The 16,524-nt window shown below is 44.4% G+C and overlaps 1 protein-coding gene across 2 annotated transcripts in view; it reads left to right on the top strand.

The window, feature by feature from the left end:
- Positions 1-15,942, top strand: part of TSPAN7 (tetraspanin 7) — a 128,760-nt gene extending 112,818 nt beyond the window's left edge. For both annotated transcript variants that reach the window (XM_025440100.3, XM_035712261.2), the window contains 4 exons: positions 691-846; positions 6,990-7,073; positions 14,633-14,706; positions 14,951-15,942. In XM_025440100.3, coding sequence (XP_025295885.1) covers positions 691-846; positions 6,990-7,073; positions 14,633-14,701 — 309 coding nt within the window. In that variant the 3' untranslated portion in view covers positions 14,702-14,706; positions 14,951-15,942. The remainder of the gene's footprint in view (positions 1-690; positions 847-6,989; positions 7,074-14,632; positions 14,707-14,950) is intronic.
- The last annotated feature ends 582 nt before the right edge of the window (positions 15,943-16,524 follow it).

A 16,524-nucleotide genomic window follows, 5' to 3' on the forward strand; every position in this document is an offset into this window, starting at 1 on the left:
CAAACAGTAACCATTTTGGGCTTTGAGGAACATGCAATCAGTCTCTGTCACAACTACACCGCTCTACTCTTGTGGCACAAAAGCAGGCATAGTATGGAAAGGGACAGGCTTGGCTGTGTCCCCCCAAAACTTGATTTACAAAAGCAGAAAGCTGGGGAGGGGGGCTATAGTTTACCAACACCAGCTGTCTCTTCTTCTTCTCTCCTTTCTCTTCTCCCCCCACGCCCCTGCACCTACCCCCCAAGCCATTTACTTATTGGTAGAGATCCTGTGATCTATAAGATTTAAAAAGATCATTTTTTTTTAAAAAAAAGATCTTTTTGAAGCCATTTTTGTCTCACTGTCCCCATCAACAAGCCCAGTTTTGTTGATCTGTACCTTTAACAGCACCCAGGCCACGCAGGTGGTTTTGATGCTGAGCCAGGCCAGAGAACCACCGCTTCCCTTTATGAAAGTGGTAAGAAGGGCGACACAACATGTGATCTAGGACTAACTTCCTTCTCTCAGTTCTTCCTTCTCCCAGTGAGTATAATGGATAGTAGAGCCTCTGCTCACCTTTACTCACCAAAGCTGTGCCTGTTGACCTGAGGTCTTGGCCTTTGTTTCTCTAAATGCCTCAGGGTAGTGAGGGAAGAGACCACAGTGTCTTTGATCTGCACACGTTGGTTCTTTCCCTTTCCCCCTTAACAGCTGAGCTGCTGTGGTGTGCAGAACTACACGAACTGGAGCACCAGCCCCTACTTCCTGGAGCATGGCATCCCCCCGAGTTGCTGCATGAATGAAACCGACTGCAATCCCCAGGATCTGCACAATCTGACTGTGGCGGCCACCAAAGTGAACCAGAAGGTAGGCTTCCTCTCAGCCCTGATGAGATCCGTGGTGAATGTTTGAGGGGGCTGTTTGTCTCTTTCTGTGAAACTGTGACAAATGGGTCAGGAGTGGTGGTCTAAGAGAGAGTGCAGAATCTTTCCCCGTGGCCCTTTATTGCCTGGGACAGGCACCCAAGGCTGTCCACCTCTGAAGGAGTAGCCGTGACTCAGCAAGAAGCTTCCAGACACAGGGAGGTTTAGCACCTGTTCTTGTTCACCTGGTACTGATGTCAGATAGGGAATATTGCCTTTTTTCTTTCTGCTGCCTAATCTCCCTTCTAAACATGGAATGATTCACAGCTGGGTGCCAGTCCTTAGCAGGAAGGGGACGACAATTGACAGACAGCATCTGCTTCTGCCAGGAGGGTGGCCTTTATTTTAGGGTGTTCTCTGCTCTAGGAAAAGAAATCAACAACTCCACCTCATCTCACTGTCAGCATCCTGACTCCCAAAGAAATCAGAGAGAGAGAGAGAAAGAGAACTGGCTAAAAGAAATGTGAAAGGTAGTACATTCTAGTGAAAATGAGAATAAAATTTCAGTCGTCAGAAGGAAGACCAATTCTGTATTCCACTTCACAGAGAATATGATGGAGGCGTGATAAAACGTGTATGAAGGCTGTCTGTATCCTTAAACATTTAGAGAAATGCCACATAGAAAATACGTTTTGGTAAAACAGAAGGGAGGAAAAAAAAAAAACTAAAAAACAACCCCACTGTTGACTTTAACTTCTGTTAGGCAGCCATCAGGTAAATATTCTTTTCTTACTCAGATAAAATTCTGTTCTTCCAAGGTCTTCAAAACTTGATGTGATCTGGGCCAACTACTGAATAATTCATACTCTCAAAATTAGAAAGTTAAGAGATGGTTTCTATGTTTTGCCCATTTATTGTCGGTATTTGTAGCATAAAAGCTTCAGGGCACTGTTGCCATTCTAGAAGCTCATTTTGTCATTCTGGGCTTATTACTTGTTATTGGTGTGGCAAGGTAAGATGTTCAGTACTGACTGCTTCTTGTCCTACCTAAGATGACATCTGTACCTCTCAGAACTTTCTTATGAACTCCACGTTTGAGGCTTCTTTTGCCTCTCATCAGTAAGGTGACTTCTGGTCTCTTCATGGACCTCCCCACAGAGCCCCCAGAGGTGTCATTATGCTGCCATTTTACTTTTTTATTTTTATTTTTTAGGTGGAATGACTACTGTAGTTTGCATATTTATTTGTTTGTTTTTTTTCCCATTGGTGTTCAATTTGCCAACATATAGCATAACACCCAGTGCTCATCCCGTCAAGTGCCCCCCTCAGTGCCCGTCACCCAGTCACCCCCACCCCCCTCCCACCTGCCCTTCCCCCACCCCTTGTTCGTTTCCCAGAGTTAGGAGTCTCTCATGTTCTGTCTCCCTCTCTGATATTTCCCACTCATTTTCTCTCCTTTCCCCTTTATTCCCTTTCACTATTATTTATATTCTCCAAATGAATGAGACCATATAATGTTTGTCCTTCTCCGATTGACTCATTTCACTCAGCATAATACCCTCCAGTTCCATCCACATCGAAGTAAATGGTGGGTATTTGTCGTTTCTAATGGCTGAGGAATATTCCATTGTATGCTGCCATTTTATGAAGCACCAGGCAGTCCTGGCTCCCATGGACGCTCCTATCTATAAAGACAAGAAGCACATCACGGCAGTGAGGTCTTGGCATGACAAAGCCTCAGAGGGTTGTTTGTAGAAGCAGTAACCATCAACTTGGATGAAGTCTTTTTTTTTTTTACTCCTAAACTTCCTTTTCTGAAAGTTGGGGATCTAGAAGTCAGGAGTGTGGGCTCTGGCATCCACCTGCAGTTTAAATTCCAACTCAGCTGCTCACTGGTGGTACAGCCTTGATCAAGTCACTTAAGCTTTCTTGGTCTTATTTTTCTCAGCTATAAAAGGGAGATGAGGGATCCCTGGGTGGCATAGCGGTTTGGCGCCTGCCTTTGGCCCAGGGCGCGATCCTGGAGACCCGGGATCGAATCCCACGTCGGGCTCCCAGTGCATGGAGCCTGCTTCTCCCTCTGCCTGTGTCTCTGCCTCTCTCTCTCTCTCTCTCTCTGTGTGTGTGTGTGACTATCATAAATAAATAAAAATTAAAAAAATAAAATAAAATAAAAGGGAGATGATCGCTCCTGCCTCTCAGGATCAATATGAGGCCTGAGTGAGATTCAGGTATCTAACACGCAGTGCCTGGCCCCAAGTAAGGACAAGAGATACGTTACCTGTGATGTGCAGTGTTAACTGCAATGTAAACAGCAGCAGGATGACGGTGACGCTCGTCCTCCACTACACCACACTGTGTCCTTTATGAGGAATGGTGTGGCAGGTTCTTGGAGGGAGGATCTTTGTTAGTCTTCAAAAGCAAGTTTAAAGTCCTATCCCATAGTGTATCTCTATGATCCTTAGAATTATTTCCAGAAAAAAAGATAGGGTGGCATTTTTTTCATGTCATTGATAATCTACAAATTTACCTTACTGCCTTCCTCCACCCACTACACTACGCTATCGCCTTGCCATCCTGCTTAACATTTTCCTGGGCCCTTCAAAGCCCTGGGAAAGTTACTTAATATCTCCAACCTGGCTTGATCCATAGAGAAAAAGTGAGTAAAGACTGAAATTTGACTAGTGAGTCCCATCAGATATTCCCATTTCATGCCCATACGAACCTCTGAGACAAATGAGGTCCAGGGTCTGAGTCTCAGATGCCTCCCCTGTAAAAGGCAGGAGAGAGAGCTGTGGTGAATATGCTAAGAGTAGAATCTCATCTGTGTTAGCACCCTCTCTCCTGACTCCCTTGTCCAGGAGGCTTGACTACGGCCACACAGTAGTTCTGCAGAATCCTATTATCTATCTACACACATTCTAAAATCCCTGTAGATCTTTTTGTGTCTTAAATCCTATGACTTAAGAGCACAGAAAGAGGACACTTGGCTCTCACGTGGCAGCCAGAGAACCCTGCCCTGTGCAAGTCACTGGGAGAGAGCAGGCTGGAAGGTGAGACTAGTTACACAGGATGTTTATTGTCTTGTTCAAGGGATGGAATTTATTTTGGCTTTGCCGGCAGGATGGTGAAATATCTGCAAGTTCACATGGCTGACAGCACCGACCGAGCCCCTGACTCCATTGGAATCCTTGACATTTTTTAAGTGCAAGGGCAAGAGGGAGAGAGATGGTTATTCTGGTTGGCAGCCACTGAGACTCCTCTTCCCAGAACCCAACTGGGACTAGCTGTCTACTCCTAGGGTTCTAAGTCCACTGCTTACAGATGTTTCCTGTTGGTAACTGTCTTCATTTCGACATGCTGAGAGGGTGAGCAAAGGACCGGCTCTGTTTCTGGATATTTCCTAGGCTGCTTAGCAGGTCTCCTTAAGTTTATCTCACACCTGACCACCAGGCTTTCATCTGAGGAAAGGAAAAGAGATCGTTGTAGGCAGATCAGATCACGATGTAGGAGAGAACATGAGGTGGAATGCAAACATGGCCCTGCTGTGTGCAGATCTGTGCTGAGACCTGGAGAATGGGCTCGCCGGGCGGCCTGGTGAGTGACAGAGAAGAATCCGGAGATGGAAAGCATTTAACTCACCCTTGGTTGTCTACTGTTTAGATAACAACAAAGAAGCGAAATTACTTTTATCTTCTCATTTTAAGTAACCTCCCCTACTAGATAGGATTCATTAATTTGCTTTCTTCTTTGGAGTGAAAAGCCATGGGAGAACTTTTCTTCTAGAAGGGGGCTCCTCAAGTTTTAATGGGCAGCTGAAACGTCTATTTAAAGAACATATTCATTAACATTCATTAAAAATGAATAACCCAGGGATTTGGCAGATTCTGATGGAGGAAGTCTGGATGGAGACCTCAGTTGCTGCATTTCTCGAAAACTCTCAGGTGCTGCTGATGCTGCCCTGGGAAAAGCCTATTTTGAGGAACAACTTTTAAAATGATTTTGTCACAGTTGTACTAACAGTGGGAACCTCATTCTTCTGGTTTCTCTTGCTGGCTGGAGTGAGCTTATTAAAAATGTAGTTGATTCTGGAATCTCCTACAATGGAACAGAAATCATATGTCAGAAAAATATATTCCACTTACATGCAGAATTGAAGTTCATAGAAAAAATATTTATGCCAAAATATATTGCAGAGTAAAAAAAAAATCACCCACCTCACTTCTCTCTGGTTTCTTTTGTTGGGTTTGGGATTCCATAGCTTGAGGTGACCTACCATTGGTGTTGGGCTGAACTTCATTCCTCTGCCCAACCATCATGGGTGGGGGGAGAGATACGGTCATGATGGCCACCTCGGCAAAATGAGGTCATAGCTGCTACACATCGGGAAAGTGTTTGAATATCCGTCCCTTCTCTCTTCTCTTCTTACCTTGAAATCTTCCTAACCCAACCTGCTCACCCTTCCACTACCTTTTGAAAAGTAGTGTAATATATACTTTCCCTAGTAAAAATGAAATCAGCAAGCAGTCTTTTACTACAAAGAGAGAATCAAATTTCAAAATTCCTCATGAGCAGAAACATATTTCCTTTCCCACCCGCCCCCAGCCTTCAAATTTGCATCAGCTAACCAAGGAGTATAGTTGGCCCATTGCATTGAAAACACGTGTCAAAGCACTGCTGCTAAGTTAATGCATTTCTCCTCTGTAGACAGACTGCAGACGCATAAAATATCACTTATTAGAAGGTACAGTGCTGGTAGAATTTTCATAAGCTCTGAGAAACATTAAATTGCTAAATTTCGAATTTAAATATGGGAGACGTGGTTTTTTGTGTTCTTCGGATATTATTGCAATTTAGTATGCCTTGATAAACAAGAATCCTTTTTAACCCTGCTTATGAAATTAATGTCTTGATTTCTGCAGACTTCATACATTCAAGTAGAAGCCCTTTTTCAGAAAACTGGAAAAAGACCATGTTTTCTGAGACTGTAGAAGTCAGTTCAGAAATCTAGGCTCACTTGGCCTGGTTTCAAATAAATAATACATCTAAACACACAGACAGACAGACAGACAGACAGACACAGTCACACACACACACACACACACACAAACACGCACACACACAGTTCGACCTGTCAAGCATTTAACAAGAAGAATCGGCCTTTGCCTTTGTATTATGGATGATACGCAAAATTTGATGTTTCCTCCCTGGATTAGGGTGATAAAATGTAATCCTGGATAACAACAGTAAAAACACTTGTTTATCATCCTTGTTGAACTCCAACCAGGTCATTTATTTTAAAGAAAGGAGATTCATTTTATCAGTATTAAACTAACATTGAAATTGGTAAAATGGATGTTGGTTTTAATCACAACATTTGGAGATTTCATAGTATGTTGAAGGGAAATTCATTTCATTTTATGGATGAAGTCATTGATATCTAGAAAGGAGAAGTGACTTATACATAGTAAATTTGTGGAAAAGATGACTTGAAAACATAGGTTTTTCCCTATTAAAAAATTAACTTACTGGTCTCCTTAGGAAGAACCCTCAAACACTCTAAAGGTGGCAGGCATTCAAACACCCTCCTCTAACCTGATGATTTCACTTTATTTTTCTAAGATTGTATCTTTGTTGTCAAAATGCTAGTAACTATGTTTATGATCCCGAGTCTTTCTGTGCAAGGATGTGGAATGCCTTTGTATGGTTGGAGTCTCCTTCTGTACCTCTACAGGTTCACTTCCTAGGTCTGACAGATCTCCTGCTACCCTTAATCCTACCACTGAAACATTTCTGGTTGAAAGTATATATCTGGGACTTGCTTTAAAATAATCTAGCCAGGGGAGGAGAGTTGAGCAGATTTCAATGAAACAAGATTGGCCACGTGTTCACTGTGAGCTTAGAGAACGAGTCACTTGGGGGTTCACCGTACCACTTTCTATACCTTTTTGTATGTTCAAAATTTTTCTTTTTTTTTCAGTTTGAAAAGAATGCTAGTGAGTTCCTAGGGTGAGTCACAGTTGCATTTGCTGACTGCGAGTGGGACTGTATGTTGGGAGTGTTGCAAGGTAACACAGCCCAGTCTGGCCTGGGAGTAAAACACGTCTCTGAGGCTCTCTCTCTCTCTCTCTCTCTCTCTGTTTGCAGGGTTGTTACGATCTGGTGACCAGTTTCATGGAGACCAACATGGGGATCATCGCTGGAGTCGCTTTTGGAATCGCATTCTCCCAGGTAGACTGTGTAGTTGTGTGGTCAGGCCTGGCCTAGCTTCCCTCCCTGGCCTCTGGATTCCCCACCTGCCCCCCTGGGCCTTGGGAGAGGCTGATAGATGGGGTCAGGGCTCCTTGCTCATTAGTCCTCAGGTCATCTGTTTATTGATTTTCCTTTTTCAACTTAAATGAAGTTTTGCCATCAAGGGAATATTGGTTACAGTTCACCTAATGACTAGCTCCAGAAAACAACTTGCTTCTCTGTAGGTCAAATGGAGGTTAACTGAACAAAGTGCCGGCTTAATTGGAGCAGAAACAACTCCAAACATCAACCGGCTGGTCTGGATTTGGGGGAGGCTTTTTTCCCTGGCTGGCCTGGCCCTGTTTTGTGCTTAAGTTCCTGTCGATTCTGCATGAGGGGTCTCCTTCCACAGAAAGCCTACACTTAGCAAACGCCATCTCATGATCATTATTTGAATCCTAAGTTTAATGAGTGTTCCTTAAGAGGAAACTTAATTTTTGGTATGTTAAATCTTATATCCCTTTATCTCCACCCAGCCTCTATAAAAGAACAGGAGAAGTAATTCTGCAAACGAAGTGAGCCCCACGTACTCAAGGGTAGAGCAAGATCAAGCTAACTCTCAAATTTAGCCCACCCTCACCGGGCAGTGCAGTGTCCCACAAGCCTCTGAGCTCCCAGCCAAATGATAATATTATTGCTCTGGTATTGCTGTGGGAGAGAGGATTGGCATGTATATTTAACAACCAAATGAAAACTTGATGTATGTTTAACTCTGAATTTTTCTGACCAACAGATCGGTTTTCCAACAAAGCCCAATTAACATTCTTGCAGTAATGTTTCTAGTCCTCTAATTTTTCCTGGCCTGAATTCTCTATTTGCTCTCTTAGACTATCTTTACCTTTTCCCTGCCACCCACCCCCACACCTCTTTCCTGCCTGCCTAGCAATATAGACACACTTTCCTTCTAGCCAAGTTCATTCTTAAAACTTTTTTCACTGAAATATGGCATATCCAGAAAAGTACATAAATTATAAACACACAACCTAATAGATCAGCACAGCATGAACGTACCTATGTAATCTGTACCTGGATCAAAGACTAGAACATTTCCCTGGTAGTTTTTTGTTTTTTTGTTTTTTTTTTGCAAAGAGAGGGTGTAGCCCCAGGTCAGTTGACAAACTGCTTATTCAGTAGTTACAGAAACCCACGGTGACATTTCATCTCACAAGAGCATGTGGACTCATCCCACAGGAGTGCATGCTCCTTGGGGCAGTTTCAACATTCTTTTGCCATGCTGCTTCATTTCTTTGCAACTCATGAAGTGACTTTAAACCCTCAACACACCAACACACAAACCCCAATGGCACCACAGACGGTGCCAGTTCATCTCCAGAGACGTTTTGCAAAAGGTTGCTGCCCCAAACTTTCTTTCAATAGCTATCACACTTAAGTAGTAACACTTCAGTGACATGTCTGTGATGGCCTGGAGACATTTTAGAGGATCTGGGACTCATGTCCGATACAGCTGTGTACAAGATGGCAATGTCAGGTTAATGACACTGACAGGCCATACTCGTGCTTGGTGGCTAAGGATGACTGTCCCCTTGGGGGAAGGAATATAGGTGAAGGTCTCCCCTTCTGGCTCTCCTAGAACTGTAAAGGGACATGATGCCAGTACTCTCCATGGGGAGAAGAGGGCCTTGCAGAGCCCAGAATCTTATGGATAAAGCATGTTATCATCCAAGAATATTCCTTGTCCGGCCATGAGGGGCATGGAGGATTCTCCCATTTTCATTAGTGGAGTAAAGCAAGTCATAAAGCATCTGATTAAGATCTCTCTTCTGCTTCTCTCTCCTGCTTCCCTAGGAAGGGGGGTGGATGCAAGGATTTAGGCTTTAGACAAAATGCCTGATGAGCATTAATCTGTGCTAACCTTGAAAGAAATCCCCGACATGGGGATTGTTGAGTTTGCTCTGTGGCCCTCTGGGGCACTGAGAGAGGAGCCAAAGCCCCGGAGGGAACTTCTGAACAGAAACTCTCTGCAGAGATTGTAGGTCTCATCAAGGTACCACATAGTGGTCAGGATAAGACAACAAAACGCAAAGCCCAATGCCATCGCCTAGCCAATACCATTCACCCACATGAGCAGACGGGTGCAGTGGGGCAGAGACTTGAGACCTGGCATGCTCAGCTTGAGGCAGGGAGAAAAAGAGCCGTAGCTGGCTTTTACTAGCATGATCAGTTAGGAGCTGTGGCTTTTAATGGTGCCAGCAGCCTTGGGGTTCCTGGAAGCTGAAGTTGGCTTCCAGATACCAATAGAGCCAAGGCTTCTCCAGGATGGTGGTGGTGACTTACCAGATCCTATTGAAGAAGAATTAGCCATACTGATCCTGGTCAGTGGCCCAGAACCAAAGCTTTAGCTGTACATGTTCAAATTTTTTAGGACCAGTGTCAGAGTAAAACTGATTTAGGGGAATCAATCATGTTGGTTTGTCTTGGCCTCCCTATACTAAAGCAGGTTCTACTGAGTAGAGGCCAAAGGAGGTAGGAAAGAACAGAGCACTCGCTCTCACTCTCTTTTGCTCTCTCTCCTCCCCTTTCTTCACCCGCCCTCCATCTGCTCCTTGCCCTTTCCCTCGCCTGCTCTTGTGACATCCACATCCATGCTGTCATCTGTGGGAACTAACTGCCTTGTACTTTTGTTGTGTCAGAAACTAAAAGTGATGTAATATACAAGGAAAACTAAGCCGCGTCTAGCCTCTTCATAGACTGTGCAAAAACGTTGTCCCAAGTTAGCTAATGCAGCCAAGGTAAAGCCCTTGAGTTCTCTTTGGGGGCAGCAGGATTTGGGCAGGCCTTTAATGCTTCTCTTCACAAACCCCCATTGCGTAGGCCCTGTCAAGGGAGAGCCCATTTGTCTGGACTCGATGGACAGGTCCTGCTCCTCTATAAATTCATAGCAGGAAGTTGAATGTGTTTTGATAGTGTACCTCCCTGCATCTTTGGCAGCTACTCTTTTACTCAAGAGAGCTTGGAGATAGACATAAACCCAAGCAGAGTTAGAGTATGTGTGTGTGTGTGCCTGCATGCGTGCATGAGAGGGAGAGGCAGGGAGGGAATGAGAATGGGAATGTCGACTACCCTGCCCCTAACATGGCCTGAAGGCCAAAGCTGAGGGTGTCTGAGTCTGGACACTTACTCCATTTGTGACATCGCCTCTCACCTTGGTTGGCTCTCTGCTCTGTGTTGCAGGCTGGGAGTGGAAACACTTCTGTATCCAATGCAAACAGTCAGGGCTTCGCTATACTTGGAACGCATTAGGATGGATTAACCCTCCACACCACAGAATGTTATAGTCCTGAGTGGGGGTGGTAGGGCTGTTTTCTAGAAGAGGGAGGAGAGTTGAGTGGTTTGCTTAAGGGTAGGCTGCTATTCTAGATCCAGGCTTACAATTCTGACCTCCCCGCCTGGCCTGCTGTTTTAAACTTTTGGGCCAGAAATCACCCTCATTCTTGCCTCACATAGAAACTACAGGGAATTCATCTTGTGCTTTTATAATGAAAGGGTTTGAATCTGTGAAATTGAAAGGAGAAAGGTACTCATCAAAAAACACGGGTCTTCCTGCTACACATCCATCCCCTGACCCTCACCCCTGTGGGACCTCCCCCAGTGCCCACAGGCTGCTGGGATGCTTTATTATGAACCAGGAATTCTTTTCTGGGACTTGTTTACCTTTTCTGTACAAAGGACAGGCCAAAGCTATTGCTAGCCTTGATGAGACATGGCCAAAGAAGGCTAACGGAACTACTTATTTCCCTGGTCTCTGCAGGGCCTGAGAGGGTCCCTAAGAGCATTTATGCAGTTTTATATCAAACCAGATTCCTCAGCACTTTCCCAAAGACATGGAAGTTTTATTTAGTTTACCACTTCAGTCATTAGCTATACCATCTCCACAGGCATTATAAGGACCTAAGCTTTTGACCTATTGCTTGTCGCTGGCTGGTTAAGAAAGTTGCCTTTATGACTTTGCTGTCCTCTCTGTGCCCCTCAGGAACCGGGGATTGGGCTACATCTGCCTCCCATGGTGATGGCAGGGAGGATGCCCTCAGCCGATTGCCCTTGCATGTCTTGTCTTTGCTGACCTGGGCCTCCACCTCTCTTGAGCCCCTCTCTCCCACCTCTTGGCATCCACCCTATTCCCAGAGATTGACAGAGCCCCAGCGATACAGCCCATGTCACTCACTAGAGCTTCATGGCGCTCAGACCTCTCAGGCTGTCTCTGCGGGAGGGCCCAGAGTCAGCCTTCTAGAGGCCCTTTCTGGCTTCTCAATTCTTGAAGCAACAGAGCATCCCTGAGATTTCCATGACCCAAAAGAAAGCAGAATGTAGTACTGTCAAGGCAGACAGTGGTAAAAATAAAATGTTAGCTCAAAAAAACAAAACAGATGAAGACTAATTATAAAGTCTTAGTCAACCAAGTATAAATAATCTGATCTAAAACACCAGAGGCCAGACAGCACCAGGCCTTTCACCGGCCATGGAATGGCGACTGGTGGTTCTGGGGGTCTCCATCCTGAGGGGTTTCCAGCATGAGAGACCAGCTCTCCTTTAGCTCTCTCCATCCGGGGCTTAAAGCAGAAGTCCCAGGGCCTATTTACTGAAGCCAGGACACGTATCAGCAGTGTGCTTCTCAGGGCCCAGCACATACCTCCGCTCCTAGAGTGCTTTTTACTTATAGTTAGGCTGGAACAAGGTTTTGTTTACAGAAGGATGGACTTTTCTGTGTACAGATGAACTGAGTCTAGTGGCAAGCAAGTGTTTGTCCTGACTCACACTGAGGCAGAGGCTCTGGCATTGGCTGAACAGGCTTCCTGTTATATACCCAGAAATCACCTGGTAACAGCTGCTATGAAGTATAGGATGCTCCCCACACACACATAACCCCTGGCTTTCCATTGACTTGGTACTTATGGAGGGTAGAAGTCAAAGTTTTCCTTCAAACATGGTAAAAACACCATAGCAGATTTGAAATCCATAACCCTGTGAATAATCCAAAATACCTACTATACCCCAAATCCTAGTTTTCTTACAGTAGAATTAACTAAAATAAAAGCAAGTATGTACAAAAAACTGTTTTCACATAGTTTGTATAAACCTTAGTTCAGGATGCGTTGTGTTTTTTTTTTTTTTAAGGAAAGCAAATTTCTTAGTAGATGTTGAAAATTAATTTTTAAAAATCTGTCTTTTTCCATGGGCAAACAGAAGGTATGATTTTGCCCCAGAAATATAAAATACAGTAAGGTTTTTGGTTGTTTTTTTTTTTAAATCATCTTTTTAAAAACATTTTTACTTAAATTCAATTTAGTTAACATGTACTGTATTATTAGTTTCAGGATAAAATATAGTAAGTTTCAAAGCAAGTAGCTTTTATTTATACCAATATTTTTAGAAGTTATTGTTTCTGTGACAAAGTATGCCCAGTGCTTAAGAATGATGCTGTTCCTGTTTTTTTAAAAAAAAAAAAAAAGTGGAGGCACATGCTATATTTCCCTGAAAGCAGAAGTTTTAGAAACAAGAAATAATTAGGCATTCTAAAGAATCTTCTGGCTGTGTGGCTTGTGAATTGCCACGGAGGCCAGGAGCATCGGCAAGCACTGAATTGTAGCAGTGTGGCAAACCATGAAATGGAATGCTAACTAGCGTACATGCTCTAAGCACATGTGAGCCCAACAAGGAGACACTAAACTGATCAGCTTTACAAAGAAAAAAGAGTTTAGGAACTCGAGATCAGATGAAGAGTTGCCCACTGAAAACCCTCTCTCTAAAGTTTGCAGTATAAGGCAGGAAAGGAACCCCTGATGTTGTGAGACAGAGGAGTGATTCTGGAAAGGACAGGTCTAGGCTGAGCTGTAGGGGTGGGAGGCAAGGAAAGAGGCTGTCCTCTGCTAGGGGAAGAGGATGGAACCTTAAGTTCTGTGTGAGCTACCTGGGTGGTTTGAGGGAAAATTCTTTAACCTCCCCTGAGCCCATTTTCTTATCTGGAAGGTCAGAATGGTAATATTATACAGGGATGTGGTAAGGGTTAAATAACTTGATACACTTGAATATGTTACACCTCTAATGCTTGCCTGTTTTGTGGCCAAAATCTGATTTTTAAGAGTATCAAGTGTGTTCTGGGGCGCCTGGGTTGTACAGTTGGTTGAGTGTCTAACTCTTGATTTTTGGCTCAAGTCATGATCCCAGAATCGTGAGACTGAGCCCCACATCAGGTTCTGTGCTGGGTGTGGAGCCTGCTTGAGATTCTCTCTCTCTCTCTCTCTCTCTCCCCCTCTCTCCCTTTTCCCCTTCCTACCTGCTCACTCGCTCTCTCTCAAAAAAAAAAAAATCAAGTATGTTCTGGTATATGTTGTTCCTAGGAAATGGCAGTTCTAATGAAAAGGGACAAGCTACAGGGGTCATAGTCCTTATAGTCAGGAGGGGATTATAATTCGTGTCATTTGGAAGAGAATTGTGGCAGTTACAGCCATAGCTCCTTTGGTGATTTGGTGGTATGGGCATGATACTATGTATTTTGTGGCACAAAATGATGTTGGCCAGAGCCTTAGTAGGAGATAGGCTGAGTCCAATAACGTGGTGATTTTTCCTCACCTGACAGAACTTACAGTTTTTATATGTCACAGTGTAGTTTTACTTTAAAAAAGGAAGAGAACAATCTGGGATTTCAGCAAGAAACGTAGCCAGGGACTTGGTATCCGAATGGGCGGGTAGAAAGCCAGGGGAACTGAGTTCAGGGGCTGCCCCAACCAACAATGAGTGGGACCTGGTGTGGCTGCAAGTGTCCCACCTGAAAGATAAGGGCAACCATGTGGGCCACATGAGTGCTTCTCTCACCTAGAAGGCTTGTTAAAACCCCAGTGCTGGGCCCCACCCCTCAGAGCATCGGATTCCACCCAACTGAGGTGGAAACCAAAGTTTAGGCCTACAGTGTCTACCTGGTGAGAGACAGAGAGAAAGTAAGGCCCTGATTTCCCCTTCTCCCACCCCAACACCTACCTCTCACAAGCCATGACTTTCTTACTTCAACTGGCAAACTCACGTAGTCAAGAAATAGTGTCTCATTGCCTCAAGGAAAGAACTATTACCCTGTCGGCCGTGTATGGCTGAGGGATCACACCATATTGAGGTACCTTCCCAATGTGTATGTTTGGTCTTTTGGTACATACCTCGCTAGTTCTCTGCTGCTTCCATTTTTTCACCACTCTCATAAAATATTTTAAAAATGAATAAATTTTCAAAAAGCTTACATGTCAAAAGTTGTTTTGAAGCTGCCAGAGCAGGCTAGAGTGGAACCTTAGGGCCAGTTCTAGAAGCTTCAGTTGTCCTGTCCTAGCAGTCTCATATCTCACCCCTGAAATCCCGTTTGATCTTTTTCTCCAGTGCCCTTTATCTTATTCGCATACAAAAGCCCTCAGTTGTTAAAAACTATATCTTCAGGGGTCAAAGAAGTGTGTAGTTCAGTGACTTAAGATTGTGGTCTTCGTTTCTCCTTCTGGCAACAGCTGATCGGCATGCTGCTGGCCTGCTGTCTGTCCCGATTCATCACGGCCAACCAGTATGAGATGGTGTAAGGAAGGTGAGTGGATGTGGGCAGCGTTTGATTTCGGGGTCCTCCCTTGGGGTGAGGGTACCACCTGGCCACTAAACTCACTCGATCTCAGTGGCACCTGTGCCCGTGCTGAAACCTCATTTCTGTGGTGCTGGGGAGGAGGTGTGGTCCTCGCTGTGCAAAGTGTATAGAATGCTCCTTTTAGCTTGTTACCTTATTTTTAAGTCCTGGTGACGGGTCAGTCACTTACAGGTTTTAATTTCTCTCTCAGTCTTTCAAGAACGATGGAATAAGAGACCTGCTTTCAAAAGGAACCACAGCAATCTTTGAGAGACTTCCCGAGGATGATAGAGCACAGTCCATAACACACCTGCCCCGCGCTCCCTAACCCCCAGCCAGCGTGCAACTGACCCGCCCACACGGTCTCTGCTCCACCTTCCAGCCCGCATCCTGTGTAGCGTTCCATTTGGTGAAGCCCCGTCATGCAGAGTGTACCCGGGTTCCCTGCATCCAGTCCTAGTGGACCCCTCCTGAGGCCCCATGCGTGCCGGCCCCTCCATCCGTACTCGATCCGACTCTAGCTCCTTGTAGATGACTGGTTAGCGCACTGTCCCTGGCCCCGCTGGGCCCTGCATGTAGCGTGGAAGGCTCCTGCAAGCCCTTCGTCACGATCGGTAAATGCCTTGCCCCTTGGTGTAGATAAGCTGATAGCGATCTGTTCTTTTGGCTTAATCTCCTTCAGTTTGGTTTTCCCTTTACTAAGGCTCTTTCCTACCTTCTTCAGGCTGCCTAGGATATGTAAAGAGACATAGCAGTAATCGCCAGTGAGAAGAGAAAGCCTGTGTCATGCATGAAGGAAATTGTTGAGGGTTAGGTGGCCTCCTTGCTCATTATTGTTACGTGCCTGGGCGTGTATAGACAGTTTAGTGCCCCCATGCCCCCCCACGCAGTTGAAACCTGTATAATCCTGTTACCAAGCTGTATTGTTGCCTCCTGTGAAGGAAATAATATTACTTCTGTTCTTCCCCAATTAATTGCTGTTGCATTATTTTACTTGTTTCTGTACTTTTTTTCTTTGCATCGACATTACAGACATCGAGGACCTCATCAAATCAATTTAAAAACGAGTGTGAAGGGGGAACAAAAGTCAAAATATTTTTAGAAGGTCTTAAGAAACAATGCCTCTGTCTAGCATGCCAACAAGAATGCATTGATATTGTGAACATTTGTGATACATGTATTAATAAATAGAATCATTACAAATTGTTGTGTTTTGTTCTTTGGTTATTGTGCAAGCTTCTAAACTCCTATTTCTACTTCATCTTGTTCCACGGGGGATTGGAAGTGGACCACCTCACAGGCTGGCACATCCCTGTGTGCATGTTCCCACCCCACTGAAATAGCCTCAGGCAGTGCAGAAGCCCAAGGGTTAGACGTTTTTATGGACATTTCAGAAAGTTGAATCATTTATTGTGAACAGAATGTATTGTTGGCTACAAAAATAGAAGCTTCATATTATCTCACACTAGCAGCAGAAAGATTTCAGCAAAGTTTTCTGAAGTGTGAATGTCATTTACAAAAAAACAAAACAAAAAAAAAAAAACAAGGAAATGAGCATCTATTCTTTCTTTCATTGTTTCTAATGAGCATGTATCCTTCCCTTCCTTCTTTCTTGTCTGGATTGAAGAAACTTGGTCCGGAGAAGAGATGACATCAGACCAGGCAGTCGGACCCATGCCCTGGTTTGTACTAAAGTATGGAATCCTTAGGCTTGCTTTAAGCATTTTAGAATAGGTGCAGGATAGATTATTTGCGATCTGCATTTTCCTTCTTAATGAGTCACCT

This window comes from Canis lupus, chromosome X, assembly GCF_003254725.2.
Source record: "Canis lupus dingo isolate Sandy chromosome X, ASM325472v2, whole genome shotgun sequence".
Classification (NCBI taxonomy): domain Eukaryota; kingdom Metazoa; phylum Chordata; class Mammalia; order Carnivora; family Canidae; genus Canis; species Canis lupus.